This window comes from Castor canadensis, chromosome 11 (genome assembly GCF_047511655.1).
Source record: "Castor canadensis chromosome 11, mCasCan1.hap1v2, whole genome shotgun sequence".
Classification (NCBI taxonomy): domain Eukaryota; kingdom Metazoa; phylum Chordata; class Mammalia; order Rodentia; family Castoridae; genus Castor; species Castor canadensis.
In genome coordinates this window covers 4,766,824-4,782,055 of record NC_133396.1, presented here as the reverse complement: position 1 = coordinate 4,782,055, position 15,232 = coordinate 4,766,824, and the positions used below count along the sequence as shown (strand labels likewise).

General features: G+C 50.4%; 1 protein-coding gene across 1 annotated transcript in view; it reads left to right on the top strand.

Moving 5' to 3' along the window:
* The window catches only part of Septin9 (septin 9), a 153,372-nt gene that overhangs the window by 4,936 nt on the left and 133,204 nt on the right, over positions 1-15,232 (top strand). Inside the window, exon 2 of the mRNA XM_074045036.1 lies at positions 14,162-14,218. Coding sequence (XP_073901137.1) covers positions 14,162-14,218 — 57 coding nt within the window. The remainder of the gene's footprint in view (positions 1-14,161; positions 14,219-15,232) is intronic.

The window sequence follows — 15,232 nt, the reverse complement described above, 5'->3', positions numbered from 1 at the left end:
GTTACAGCCCTGTTGTGTTGAGTGAGACCTCAGAGTCCTTACAGCAACTGCTGGAGGTCACATGATCCCGAAGTGTCACCCAAAGGGAGCCTTTCTTGGTGGGTGCAGGGCCCTAGTGGGGAGCCATTATGGTGTCAGGCATGGGGGTTGTGTGGCAGCCAGGCTGTCAGGGTGTCCAGTTTCCACGGTAGCAGCAAAGTGTCCTGTGGCGGGTGGGCTGATTGCCCCTGCCCCTTCCCTGATGGGACAGCTGTGTCTGGCCCAGGAACTTTGGCTGGAGGTCTGGTGAGCCAGATCTGAGCAGCCCTGCTGAGATGTGAGGGGCCGGTATCATCTCCCCCACATTCCTGGCCAATTCCAACTCTCCATGTGAATTTGGTCATTCATTTCAGGAACATCCGCTGGGCACTACTGAGCTCTGGACTCTGTTCCGGCTGTGCCCTGGCACCAGCTCTGGAGGATGGCCTGGCCTCAGGTCCCCAGGGTTGAGTGGGTACTCTGCTCCTAGCCCAGTTTCTCTGCCTTATCTCCCTGGCTCCACTGTGGGCCTCAGTTCTTTTGCAGCCCTGTGAAGGGGACACTGAGCTGCTACCAGCAGAAGGGGTGGCAGCTTCCCAGGTGTCTTGCTCATCAGTGGCCCCTTGGCAGCTGTGCAACAAGTGAGCTTTGTTCCGGGCCTAATCTGACCTGGTTCTCCGAAGCGTGACTGTTGGCAGTCTTGGAAACCTGAGGGCAGGAAACAGGAGCAGAGCGGGGAGTGAAAGACAATCCTGGCTTTGGGTCACAGGGTGGCCCTTGGATCGAAGAGGCTGCCTGCCTTCTCTGGCAGGGGCCCAAGTCACTGGTCATTCCCGGAGCCCCATTGTCCTCTGGGGCCCTGGAGTGCTGGGGTAAGGGTAAGGAGAGCCCAAAAGGCCTCTCTGGTGCCTCAGACTTGAAGGCTGCCCCCCACCACACTCTAGCCAGGGGTTCCGTGTCAAAGCTCCAGCCTTCCCCGTGGTGGATGTGGCTTGAGCTCTGCCTAGGCTGGCTTCATTTTCCTCTTCCTGGCTCTTCTCAGGACTTTGGTGAAGCCTAGGCTGTAGCCAGGACTTTCTTGTCCCTGTTTTCCTCCCCTGCACTGCACCTGGGAGCCAGGGGTGGGCCTCAGCAGCCGAGGAAGTCCGTGAGCACTGTGCCAGGTACCTGGTCCTCTCCAGGCTAGGCGTGTTGGGGCAGCAGCTGACACAGGAACAGTGGCAACTGTCTGCCCAGGTTGAGCTGGGCTCAGGTGAGCAGGGCTACCAGGAAGGGCTGGGCAGGAGTGAGCTGGCAGGTGTCCTGAGGCCTCCCTCCACAGCCTTCCCATAAACATAGCTCCTGTTTCCACCAGGTCAGCCCCCAGCAGGAGAGATTGCTCGTGTAACCCAAGCCACTTGGAAGTGGGTTAGGCCCAGTCCTTGTCATCGTCCAGCCTGCTAAGGACTTGACCTGCCTAACAGAGGGATTGAGGGGGTGGTCGCTTGCAAAACTAATAATTTTGTGGCTTTTGGCTTTGTAGCCCCAAGAGCTGAATGTGTGATGAGGAGAGGGGAGCGTGAATGCTCATAGGTGACCCGTTGTGTAGACACTGCGAGGCACCAGGCGGCAGAACAACAGCCAAGAGCACACAGTGGCCGGCACCTTGGGGCTGAGGGGAGGTGGTGACTTCTCGCCAGCATGCTGCCTCCTGGCTTTCCAAGGTGTGGCAAACCTCAGCTATGCACAGTGAGTCATTCTGGATAGCAGAGCTTTCTGGTGGCTGGGGGTTAACACTTTACTGCCAGCCCCTGGCATTACCTTTTTTTTTTTTTTTTTTTTGTAAATAATACTCTCTAAAATGACACTGTGTATCTTTTCTTTCCTTTTTGCTTTGTCCTTGTTGTTACTATTGGCTGTGTTAATGTTGTGCTGTTACTTTTTGCCAAACAATGCAAACAGGAAATTGAAAGGCAAAATTCGAAGATCCCTGGTTGTAACATTTCCTTTTGTGTTCTCTCCAATACTTGTCCCTACCTGTGCCAGGTGATCATTTAATTGTCAGAGGTCTAGGACATATTTTCCCAGTTGCAAACTCTCCAGAGAAATAATATTTCATTCTATTGTTTTTACTTGAAATCAGATCACAGCACAGTTCAGAATTATCATTTTAATAGTTGTTCAAAGCGGATGTCTTATCATTCACTTAACCATCCTCACACCAGCTTTTATAGAGGGTCAGCTGACAGTGACCATCCTTCCTGACCCTGAAGGGCAGTGTGGAGTTGAGCTGCCTGAGTCACCATAGTCGTGCTTATAGAGGCAGGACATGGGCTGGTTTGGTCCTGGCTTCAACCCTGCATCTCACTTCTTAAAATGACCTGTGTCCACTTGCTTTTTGGTTGTCTTTCTCAGGTAACAGTTACGGTGACTTTTTGTGTGTCAATTTCTCCACATAGTTAATTTAGAAATCTTTACCCAACATGAAACTCTTTACTAGCATTCCTAGGGGGTCCCCACAGCATTTTATTAAGAGGTATAGTGAATGGAAAAATGCCATGTACCACTTATCAGCTCGTTCTGCCATTAAGAAGTCCTGGGCTTACTTGTTTTAGATCACCCGTCTCCAGTTTCTGGTTTCTTGCAACTGGCCAGTGATGCCAGGGCTTAGCATGGCCTCTCCATTCGCATCTCTTCCTTTGCCCCTGTGGGTGCCTCTCTACTCCAGGACACGGCTCTACCTCCAGCCTGAAAACCCAGTCATGGAGACAGTTGATTACTCAGGTCATCAGCCACCTCACCTGGTGATCACTCGTCTTGCTAGCTATATCTTAAGGAATCTTCCAGTTTCTCAGGCCAGTCAATAGGGTTGGCTGTTGGTTCTACCTTGCACTGTCACGACTTTGTTTCTGGGCAGTCCACCCAGGGCCTCTCTCCACAGAAGCTCTTCACCGCCCCCTCTCTTTGGTACATTCTGTGTTGTAATCTGAGGGCCGATAAAGGGTGAGTGCAACTGTCCAGCTCTTTGGTGACTTGGTGTCTGTTGAGCAGAGGGATCAAAGGCCAGTGCAGCTCTCCGTTTTGAGGCATCCTCCTGAGGCTGTCCTCTGGGTGGTCAGCAGTGCTGGAACGCTAGTGATTCTCATGCTACCCGGGGTTTTTCTCTGCGTCCATTTGCCCTTGGTTGTTCAGGGGCTCCTGGTTCCCTGGTGTGTGGATCTCCATGGGTGCATATGGGGTTCCAACCAGGAAGCAGAGACCACTTGACGATTTGGAACAAAAGGATAACAATTTAGGGGATTATTTATACAGCTGGAAGAGGTGAAAAGCCAGACAGGAAATAGGGAGGCCACTGGGGCAAATCCAGGTTGTGTGGGGCTCACCCAACTCTTCAGAGATATGGATGTGAGGGCTGAGGGTGTAGCCCAGTGGTCAGAACACCTGCCTAGCATGTGTGAAGCCCTGGGTTCCATCCTCAGTGCTGTCAAAAAAAAAAATAGTGAAATTTATAATTTTTTATTCTAAATAGTCACCTTTTTTTTTCTTCTGTCAATACTTGGGATGGAACCCAGGGCCTGTGCATTGCTAGGTAGGCACTCCTAGCTACAAATCCACTCCTGAGCTACAAACCCACTCCTGAGCTACAAACCCACTCCTGAACTACAAACCCACTCCTGAGCTACATCCCTAACCCTCAAATTGTAAATTTTTATACAGCTGCCAAAAATCCAGAAAAAGTATCAATCGATCATAGCTCCAAAGGAACATTTTTCCAACCTTTTTTTTTGGTACTGCTTCTTCTATGGGGACTTGTAATATAGTTTTCTTTCTTTCATCCTCTCTCTCCCTCCCTCTCTCTCTTCCTTTCTCCATTTTTCTCTCTTTTGTTTTCTTTGGTGGTACTGGGGGTTGAACTCAGGATCTAGGCAGGTGCTGTACCACTTGAGCCATTCCTCCAGTCCTCTTTTTTTTTTTTTTTCCCAGACATGGTCTCACTATGTAGCCCATGATGATGCCCTTAGACTCTCAATCCTCCTGCCTCATCCTTCCCAGTGCTGGGATTACAGGTGTTCACTGCCATGCCTGGCTCTGTAATATCATTTTCTATCAAGAGAATAGAAAGTTAATTCATCCTCCATAGTGATCAAAATTTATTTCTTGTTTTGGTAGCTGGGATGCCTGAGAAATGCAGGTTACCACAAGGTTCATGGTGTTGCTACAATTTTTTGTCCCTTTCCTCCCCAGATAGGACTAAGCTCTATCTCATGTCTCATCAAGACTCAGGACTGTGTTGCTGGAGGCATGGCTCAAGTGGTAAACGCCTGTCTAGAGAGCACGAAGTCCTGAGTTTAAATCCCAATACTGCCTCCCCACCAAAAGACACAGCACATGTAAGATAATTATAATTGATCAGATAATTCATTGTACATCTGATGGGAGAGACAGGCTGTTTTGAGTTGGTGTGGAAGAGAATTGAGTCCTTCGCTTACAGCTTTCTTTCTGGTGATGGACTAATTTTCCATTGAAGCACTCCTGGCTCTTTGCATTCAAACCCCACTTTTCCCCAGTGCCCCCATTCTTCCAACGCCAGGCTCTGCTGGATGTGTTCATGTCTGATGATTTTGGATCCTGCACCGGAGGTGGAACTGGATCTGTAAGTGGAGGGAGTATTTCTGGAATCCATTTCTACCTTGGGATGCAGAGAAGTAACTGAGCTACACGTGGAAATAACTGGGAACTCCATAAATATCACCCCACTCTCGCCAAATCAAATATCTTCCCAAGTCAACATCTCCTCAGCAGCAGTCCCCGGATGCTAGCCCTGTCACCCAGGAGAAAGTGTGGTGGGCAGGAGCGGTTGTAGTGAAAACAGTTTCTATCCAGTGCATTTACCACATAGCTTTGACCATGTGAATATGTTGCTAGGGCCCTTCTCGGGGTGAAGGGTATGGTGGAGGTGACTTAGATAGCAGGGAAGACCTCCACCACAGATCAGATCCCAGAGGGAGAAAGTCCAGTAACCAGAGTTCAGAAGCTGGGGTCACCTGCAGGAGGTGAGACAGAGGCTGGCCTCCAACAGGAGCCAAACTCACGGAAGAGACAAAACCTGCTGCTGGAGACACCTTCCAAGGCAGAGAGGGGGTAAGAACTCCTCTGGCCTCTCCCCTGCTCCTCCCTTTTTATCTCCTTCCCCAGGGTTTTCCCTGGTTGAACCTAGCTCAAAGCCAGCAGATCTGGGGACCTAGATTCCCGCAGCCTGCAGAGGTCATCTGTGCCACATCAAGGAGGGCCTGGGAGGGGTGAAGAGTGGAGGGTGACTCCATGGGACCAGTATAGGATGTGCAAACAGGAACTCTGTTCCCTCCTCCCAGTGCCCTATAGCCAGACCTTGCTTCCCTGCTGTTAGAAGGAAGGAGGGTCCTGCTTCTGGCTGCAGCAGCCACAACCCACCCCAGGCTCTGTTCCTCTGTAGCCTTTGGTCTCAGTGTGAACATGAATTCCCAGCTGTTCAGACTCAGTGTCCCCCCTCTTTCCCCCAACCTGTGGATTCCTATGTTGAAGCCTTACTCCCCAGAGTGACTGTCTGAAGATGGAGCCTGTAGGGTGGTAATGAGGGTGAGATGAGGTATGGGGGGGGTCCCTGTCCCATAGAGACACCAGAGAACCCCCACCACACACACACACACACACACACACACACACACACACATGTGCACAGAACAAAGACTACACGAGGACACAGCAAAGAAGAGAGGCCTCACTAGAAACCAGCCCTGGTGGCACACTGACCTTGGACTTTTGGTTTCCAGAGCCCCCGCTCTGGGCTGTTCTGTTATAGCAGCCTGCTGGGTGCTTCGAAGGTCTCCCTCTCATCTGAAGTCAAAGTGAACTGTGGGCACAAGGCAAACCTTCTTGAAGACTCTCCAGCTGTTTGTTTGTTTTGGTGATACTGGGATTTGAACTCAAGACCTCAGGCTTGCTAGGCAGGTGCTCTACCACTTGAGCCATGCCTCCAACCCTTTTTGCTGTAGTTATTTTTCAGGTCAGGTCTAGTATTTTTTTGTTCATCCAGACTTGTACTGCAGTCCTCCTACTTATGCCTCTCATGTAGCTGGGATGGCAGAACTTGTCACCAGGCTCATCTTTTTTTGTGGAAATGGGGTTTAAGAACTTTTTACCTGGGCTGTCCTTAAACCTCAATCCTCCCAGTCTCTGCCTCCTGAGTAGCTGAGATTACAGGTGTGAGCTACCACACACAGACAGCTGTTCATTCTTTAAAAAATGTATTTTCTGCCAGGTGTAGTGGTAATCCTAGCACTTAGGGGACTGAGGCAGCAGGATGGTGAGTTCAAGGCCACCTAAACAATTTATCGAGACCCTGCCTCAAAAAAAAAAAAAACAAAAAAAGTGTTTACTGAGCATCTACTGTAATGATTTGGATCTTAAATGTCCCCCAAGGGCCCATGTGCTAAAGGCTTGGTCCCCAGCCTATGGTGGAATCTTTAGGAAGGTGGGGCCTTTGGAAGGAAATTAGGTGACTGAGTATGTGCCCTTGAGGGGGATATTGGAACCTCAGCCCTTCCCTTGAATCTTGTAGTACATGCTAGGCAAGTGTTATACCACTGAGCCACACCTCCAGCACTTTCTCACTCTGCTCCTTGCCATAATGTCCTGTCTTGTCACAGGCCCAAAAGCAGCTGAACCAAGTAACCTTGGACTGAAACCTCTGAAATTGTGAGCCAAAATAAATCCTTCCTTCTCTTAAAGTTGATTTTCTCGGATATTTTGTCATAGCAACGAACAGCTAACACATCTGCCGTGTGCACAGTCGGGGGAAAGAACACAGGGGCCCAGCAGGGAACAGCCAGTCTTTTCATTCTAGGAGAAGCAAATAGAAAATTCAGTCACCTGGACTCGGTGCATGGCTCAAATGGTAGAGCACTTGCCTAGTAAGTGTTAGGCCCTGAGTTCAATCCCCAGTGCCATACACACACACACACACATACACACACACACAAATCCATCCATCCAGCCATCTGTCCGTCCATCCATCCATTTGTCAAGAATCATATCAACACTACTAGGTGCTCTGCAGAAAACTGATAGAAATTGACTAAAAGACAGAAGGGAACCAGTCATGTGGGGATGGAGCAAGCTGGCTGATTCCAGGAACAGTTAGAAGGCCAGAGGGACAGGAGTGGGGCAGGCGAGGGGTGGGGGGGGGAGAGGAAGGGGAGGGGAGGAGGGGGAGGGAGACTCAGGTCAAAGGTGAGGCCAGGGTCAGACCCAGGATCCTTGCTCTGAAACTCAATTACTCAATTACTTCTTTAAAAGCAGGAGACTGCATCATCTCCTAAAGTCACAAGCGCCCAGCCTAGTGACTTATCTCAAGCCCTCAATTGACGGCAGAAGGGGCTGATGTCAGTTCCACATTCTGACTGCCAGGAATAATGGGATCAGCCTGATTGCATTTTCTAGTTTACATTTTGCAGCTCTACATACGTGCTTTTGCGTTTGCATATTGCATTGATGGACTTTTGCATTTACTTCAACTTGAGGGTATCTGCAAGCTTTCCTGGGAGACCAATTTGCACTCACTGTGTTCACAAGAGCCTGGCAACCGGAAGGTCAATGTTACAGAGAACTGTCCCTTGTTCCCTTTCTGGGTGTTTCTGCATCTTGCTTTCCCAGCCTCTGTCAGTTCTGGTGACCTGGGGTGACGCAATCCAACCCACAGGCTGGCTTTAGGAGCTCTGTTCTCCGGGAACCCTGGTGAGTCCTCCCTACACAGTATTACAGAGCACCTTCCTGGGAAGAGGACTTCCAGAGCATGCTTGCTGTGGGCGGCTTTAGCCTTGTCAGCTCTTGTTGGCCAGTCACCACATGTGAGGCTGAGGCTTAAAAGCAAGGCTGTGGCAAGTCAGCTTTAACACTGAGTCCTCTCCTTCCATCTCCCTCCCTGGCCACTTCTGCTATCAATGTCTTTCTGGAAGCCTGAGGGCGCTAAAGGCCAGTCTTGTTTAGCTGAGAGTTAAACACTCTTGTCTCTGCTCCTCTGTCAACCCACTTTCCTGTCGTATCCTGGGATGGTGAGTGAGTCGCTTCTAGTGTAAAAAAACCTTTTGTTGTTTACGTGAAATCAGGGATTAACTGCGTTGAGCCTCCTGTATTTTACATGGCAGCCCTGCATGGTGGACTCCATGCCCACTGCTGAGCCTTCAAGTGAGGATCTCCGTGGATGCATGGTGGGCATTGATGAACAAAACTGTTGCCATCTGGCAACTGGAAGGCTCACTGCCCAGTGCAGGCAGAACGGAGCCCACCGAGCACATGTGCTGACCTCCTTCTCCATCTGAGTCAGATACCTTCACTGGTGGCCGCTGAGAGGGGCCAGCCACTTTTGGTCACCCCTGTATCCACAGCTCCTTAAATAGAAGTTGGTGCAGAATAGATGTCCTTTAAGTATTTTCATCCATCCATATTTTGTAGATATGGAAACAGAGGCTCAGAAAGATGAAGAACTTGTCCAGTGCGCTGCACAGTAAGATACACAGTAAGAGTGGGAGGCAGATGATTTGTACCAGATCTCTTGTGACAACAGACACCATATGCCAGACACTGGTGGCTCACACCTATAATCCTAGATTGGCAGGTTGAGATCGGGAGGATCGTGGTTCAAGGCCAGCCTGGGCAAATGTTCAAGAGACTCCATTTCCAAAATAACCAGAACAAAATGGACTGGAGGCATGGCTCAAGTGGTAGAGCCCCTGCTGCTTTTGTGTGTGTGTGTGTGTGTGTGTGTGAGCCCAAAGACCTGAGTTTGCACTTTAGTCCAACAAAAAAACAAAAAACAAAACACAATGTGCTCTAGCTGAGGATGCAGCCTCCAGGGGCTTTTCTCTGACTTCAGGCTCAGCAGCTGGACATTAACAGTACCCCTAACCCCTACAGTGGTTGAGGACTCTGCCCAAGATCTTCAAGGTGCCTCCTTTTGGTTGGCATTTTGCAGATGGGTGGACTGTTTGCTTCTCACAGGGGCTGGTGGGCTGGAAGCTCGCTCTCCACTTTATAGAGGGGATGGAGAAAAGATTGGGCCTCTGGTCTCAAGGCCAAGGGCTTTGCCCGGAACACCTGCAGTGTTTGGCTTTCCCAAGGCAAAAGGATTCCTCACCTCTGGGTGAATAAACTGAGCTTCAGTTCAGTCTACAGCCCTAGGTGTCAGCCTAGAGGGCAGTGAAATGTTGAACTGTGCTGGCAAGGGGCCTCACCAGGAAGGTCATGGCTCTGTACCCAGTGCACACCTAGTCAGTCAGCTGCAGCCGTGGCCCAGGGCAGGAGGGAGGAGAGAAGGGAGGGGGCGGTTATGTCCCTACCTCATCCACACTCCAGTGAAGATAAGCCCTGAGTAGCTGATTGTGTGAGATAAGCCTGGAATCCACTCTTTACTCCCACCTGCAGCCCTTGACTTTGGTCTAGCCCTGCCCACACAGCTTCTGTGAGCAAACACCACAGAACCCAGGAGAAGAGGTGGGAGACATGAGTCCTGGAACCCCCATCCCAAGTCCGAGGGGGAAGGTAGCCAGAGCAGAGGCAGGGCCACCCCCACCAAGGCCACTCGGACCCACCCATCCTTTCCAGAGGGGCTCTCATGAGTTTTAAGGGAAAAATTGGGAATTAATGATGGTCTGTGATAGCTTCTTGTGGATACTGAATGTGAAGTGGGTGCACAGTGAGTTTGTCTGGTGACTTGTAGCGGGAAGCTGTCCAGGTCATATTCACTGTCGGCATGTGACCAGGGTGTCATGATATCACCCTCCCCTATAGGCAGCCTGATTCCCCCATCCCAACCCAGGGTTTAAGACATCTGGGCTGTGTAAGATCCCAGGGCGGTTGGGAGCAGCGAGCCCAGATCACAACTGGGGTCTGTGAAGGTCTGAGTCGACTTCCCAAGGATGCAAGTGTGGTGTGTGACTGTTCCAATCAATAATTACAATAACCATACATCAAACCTGCAGCCATAGGTTCTCAGCTCCTGTTTATAACCATTCCAACCTTGTAATTTACCAGGTTCCATCATGAGTGCTTGGTCGAAAGAGAAAAATAAAAGGCCTCCTCTGTCTTCAAATTATAAGCATGAGGAAAACACTTCAATAGCCATCGGGCTCCTAGACAGCTGGGCCAGTGCCCTCTCTGCAGGGCTGCTGTGCCCCACGGGGGCTGCCCTTAGGAGGAAAGGGCAAGGGAGCAGGAGGGTACAGTAGTCAGGGGCACATGGCTGGCACAAGGCTCTGCAAGGGTGGTGCTTCTCAGGGCTCCTCTCCCGCCCAGGGCCACTCTGCCGCTCTTGAGGACAAGGGAGCCCCATCTCCTGCCTGTGCCATCTTCTTGCCTGCTTTCCAGTGCTGCCTTATTCTTCCTGTTTGGGATGCCAACCCACGATGGTCCCCTGTTGTACTTTCTGTAGCCTTTTGCCCTACCTCATCGAAAGCGTGTTTTAATTGCGTACTCTTGGCAGGAACTTTTACCGTCTGTCACTGGCCTGGGTTCATAAACGTTTATGAAGTGGCCTTTGCCCCGGCCATGTGAGCTGAAGGCCAGGACCTGGAGGTTGTTGAGTGTCCAGGGCTGATCCAGCACCCTGTTTTCTCCGGATCTGGAAACTGCCCATCTTCCCCTAATGTGCGGGCTCCCGAGGGCGTGGAGGGGCTGATGACCCTGAACCGGGAGGGAATCGAGTAGAACTGCTGGCAGCCCTTCTCAGAGTAGCAGACTGGGCCTTGGTTATAATTTACATTTTATTGAAATTCATCAGCACCGGGCAGTCAAACTTTGTAGCTTGTAATTGTAGATCCCTGGATCCAGGTTGATGTACGAGGCTGGTATATTATAATACTATTATGGAATATAATTATCATAGGAATTGATATAAGAAGAGCATTGTTTATTTTGTGTCAGACTCTGAGTATGCTAATGTATAACCTCATTTAATTTTTTTTGTAACATTGAAAATTTTGAGGCTGGAGTGTAGCTCAAGTGGTAGAGCACCTGCCTAGCAAACATGAGGCCCTGAGTTCAAACCTCGGTACCACCCCCCAAAAAAATTGTACACACACACCCCTACTATAAATTGTATATATATATATATATATATATATATTGCATATGTGTGTGTGTGTGTGTGTGTGTGTGTGTTGTGGTGCTGGGGTCAGCCCGGGGCTTTGCCCTTGGTAAGCACACACTCTCTACTACTGAACACCTGACTCCAAACCATTTGTATTTGTGGGGCATTGTTTGGTGTTTTGAGCCCTGTGTACATTGTGTAATGTGGATAGGGTAAACTTTCTAACTCGTTAAAACATGTGTCATTTCTTTTAAGGTGAAAATGTCCCAAATCTTTTCTCCTAGCCCTTTTCACTTGATCTTAATAACCCGTGAGGAAACACCAACTCCATCCCCATTGGGCTGACTGGGAGGTTGAAGTCAGACAACAGGAGTCACAGCCAGCACCCAGGGAGGTCCTGGATTTGTACCTGGGTCTTCTGACTCTAGGCTTTTCCTGCCTCGGCCTCAGAGGCCTCTGATCAATTTTCTCTGGAGTGACTCCAGACGGCAGGGTTTCACATTGTCTCCTCTCCTTCCAAGTTTCTTTTATTTTAAAATCACATAAAAATAACTCAGTCCTCAACTGGAACATGGAGTGGTGAGGTGTCTTGGATGCAGGCCTGCAGGGTAAGGTCTGCGGGGCTGCACTCAAGTACTTCCTAGGATGGGGGCAGCCTGAGCATAGAAGCTTGCTGGAATAAGAGCTGAGAACTCTTATTCCCTTCTTGGTCTTTTCTTTTTTTTTCTTTTCTTTTATAGTTGTGCTGGGTGGGGGTACACTGTGGCATTTACACAGGTTCTTATAATGTATCAAATACATCATCCTTGAATTCTCCCCCACTCCCAGTCTCCTTTACCCCTTCTTGGTCTTTTGTTTTGTTTTGTTTTGAGTCGGGTCTTGCTAGGTAGCAGGCTAGCCTTCAACTTCAACTTCAGTACCCAGAGTGTTGGGATCACAGGTGTGTCCTATTACCATGTCTGACTCTTCTCCCCTTCTTATCAGTGGAGCATGCTTTGCCTTTCTCTGTGCCAGATGCTGCGTGGCACCAGAGGAAATCAGAAAAATAAACAGTTTAAATAAAATAAAATTAAAACTCCAGAAATCTGAGACCCAGGCTGACTTCCCCATCACCATCTGCTACCCTCACTGGGTTTGGGGAGAGGGAATCAGATATCCTGGGGTTGTTTCACCTGCGCAGGTCTCATTTTTTACTTTTGCTTGGAAACCAGAGGGCAGGCAGCAGGCAGGGGTGGGTGTCCAGCTGGCCTAGGGAGGAGGGCAGGGCAGCCTCTGTCCCCAGCATCCCCTGCAGAGATGCTGTCTCCGATGAAAGTGACCCAGGCCACAACAATGTTTGGCCTGATCTTCTACTGGCTGGTCATTCTTCTCCCGACACGTCCCATCTTGGGGGCACACCAGACTTAGGGACATGGCTGTTGTCAACTAATGCTGAGCAGTCCTGGACAGCTGTGCCTCCCAGGGGTTCATTGACTGTGTGTGTGAGGTGGGGTGCAGAAGAGATGACAGTGACTGTTGGTGTCATGTATGGTGCATCTCCTAATTAGATGTGGAGGGGGGGTCACAGCTGTTGATAATGGTAGGGTGATCTGAGACCAGGGATAACAACAATGGCTGTTCTGCCTCCTTAGCAGCCTCGGGAGCAAGTCCTACCTCTACCTCTCCCATCTGAGCCATGTTGCAGCCATTCTCTCCTGTTGTAAGGGGGCTGTGAGTTCTGGAAGTCAGATCCAGAGTGTTGCTTTACAGGATGGGTGAGCTCAACTAAAATGGAACACTTGTTGGAGTCCCTCTCCAGCACCAGAAGACACCCAGACTTAGAGCTGACTGATATTCTAATACCAGTTCTCTTAGAATGCACACTGTGCATTCTGTGATTGGTTGCCCAGCCCAATCCAGATGGGCATTGTGTACCACCCTAGTGAGGACAAGAAGGCAAGACTGTGGGACACACGGCCTTGACTCCAGAACCTTTAAAAACAAGGCTGGCCATATCATCTTCCAGTTTAGGAGTGGGCTTATGGGATGGATGGATGGATGGGTGGGTGGGTGGATGGATATATAAATAGTGGATGGATGAGTAGGTGAGTGGATGGCTGGCTAGCTGGCTGACTGGATGAATGGATGGACAGTGGATGGGTGGATGGGTGATTGACTGACTAACTGGCTGGCTTGGATGGATGGAGGGATGGAAGGAAGGATGGGTGAATGGGTGCTGTTAGAATCTTCAGAATTCCAAGAAGATGCTGTTCTCAGTTGGAACACTCCTAGAGTGCCATGGCTTGCTATTGACAGGGCTATTCCTACGTTTCTTGAGTCAGCTCCTCCTGGCAGCCCTTGGGGTTTGCTTGGCTTAGCACCTCACAGACCTTTTCAAGTTAGGACTTGTCTGCCATAAGCCTCTCAGGCAGGCCAGTGCTAGCCAAGGGGTGTGTGTGTGGGTAGGTGGCGTGCAGCACGAGGTGGTATTGATCTGAGGTTCTGTTCTTGTTTCCTCCTGGGGCAGAGAGAGAGAGCAGCTCTGTCCCACCTCCCCCAATCCAGCCCTGCTCCAGTCAGCCCTGGAAGTGATGGGGCTGAGATGGGGTGACCCCCCCCATCACGGACCCTGTTAATAAGCCAGGTAGATGTGGGTTCCAGGAGGGGTGACCTCTGCCTGGTTGAGTGCCAGCCCCTCTCCATCCACAGTCACCACTTCGAGGATGCTTGAGCCAGACCCAGACTTTGGAGTCTCACTGGGGGCTCAGCTCCTAGTCACTGTGTGTCATTGGGCAAGGTACCAATCTGTTGACACTCACATCACTTATCTGCAAAAGGGGTACAGAGAGCTTGGGGAGAGTTGTGTAAAGGGTTTGACACAGTGCCAGCATCCAGGTGGGTGGTTGTCATCACTCTGAGGTACAGGTGGCTGCTGGTCTGGGGTTACTTAGTTCTGGAGTACCTGGCAGGTGTAGAAGTGATGACACACCCATGTTAGCCACCCACCAGGAGGGAGAGCCCTGAAGGCCTCCTGTGACCTTTTCTCATTGTCTCTGTCTTTAGGAGTCACAAGGACCTCCAGCGGCCGTCTCCGGAGGCTTGGTGACCTGACAGGCCCAGGTAAGTGGCTTGATCAGCCTTGGCTCCTTTGCTCCTTTCAGGACCTAAATCCTCACCTGGCTTTCTTGAGCAGATGGAGCCCCTTGTCCAAGGGACACCATCTTTGATGGTTCCTACAGATGGCATCCAGGCCTGTTGATACAGCTTTGCAAGAGTCCATCCTAGTTGGGGGAAGGGGCCATTCACCCCTATGGATCTGTCCCTAGCACAGGGAGGAGGCCCGTGTGCTCATGACAAAGGAGAGTGCAGGAGGTGAACAGTGCTGAGTGGCTCTAGTGGCTGTCTGCTTAAGGTGTGAGGGGATGGGTGTGTCATGGAAGGGTGGCTTTGTTGATAGGCCACTTGATGCCCATTCAGTGTCCAGGGACCACTGGCTGATTCTGTCTCTGGGCAGAATCATTGTCCAGGATTAAATCAGTGGACTCCTGGTGGCGGTCAAGTGCTATTCTTTCTGCTTTGTCTATGGGTTTGGAGATATTCCCCAATGACCAGTATAGAGGGGAAAAAAAGACACTTCCCACTTGGAGCTCTGGGGCCACCAGAGTCAGGAGTTACCTCTCTTAGGCTTGGGAGAGACCCTGCTAACCATGGAGGACCCTGCTTCCTTCCTTGATGCCTGGGATGAGCCTGTGTGTCTTCTCCCCCTGGGTGTCTCTAGCCCTCAGACCCAACCCCACTGAGGCTGTCATAAGCTCCACTGTTTCCAGAGCCCACCTGCCACTTCTTGACAGTCCCTTTCTGTAGACAAACTGGGGGACATGTGCGCATTCTGGTGACATTGGGACACAGAGATGAGGGACTTGCATCCCTGGAAAGTTGAGAAATCTTTTGAAAGTGCAGAGAAATGTGCTTATCTTCATATGTGCTGGAGACCAGCTCAGGCTGGATGGGGCAGGGTAGGGGGTAGATATGTGGAGACAGAGCAGACAGGGACTGTGTCCTCATGAGCAGCTGCTCTAGAGGGGGAGGGGTGTGACAGAAGACACTAAGGGAAATCCACAGAAATAAATCATT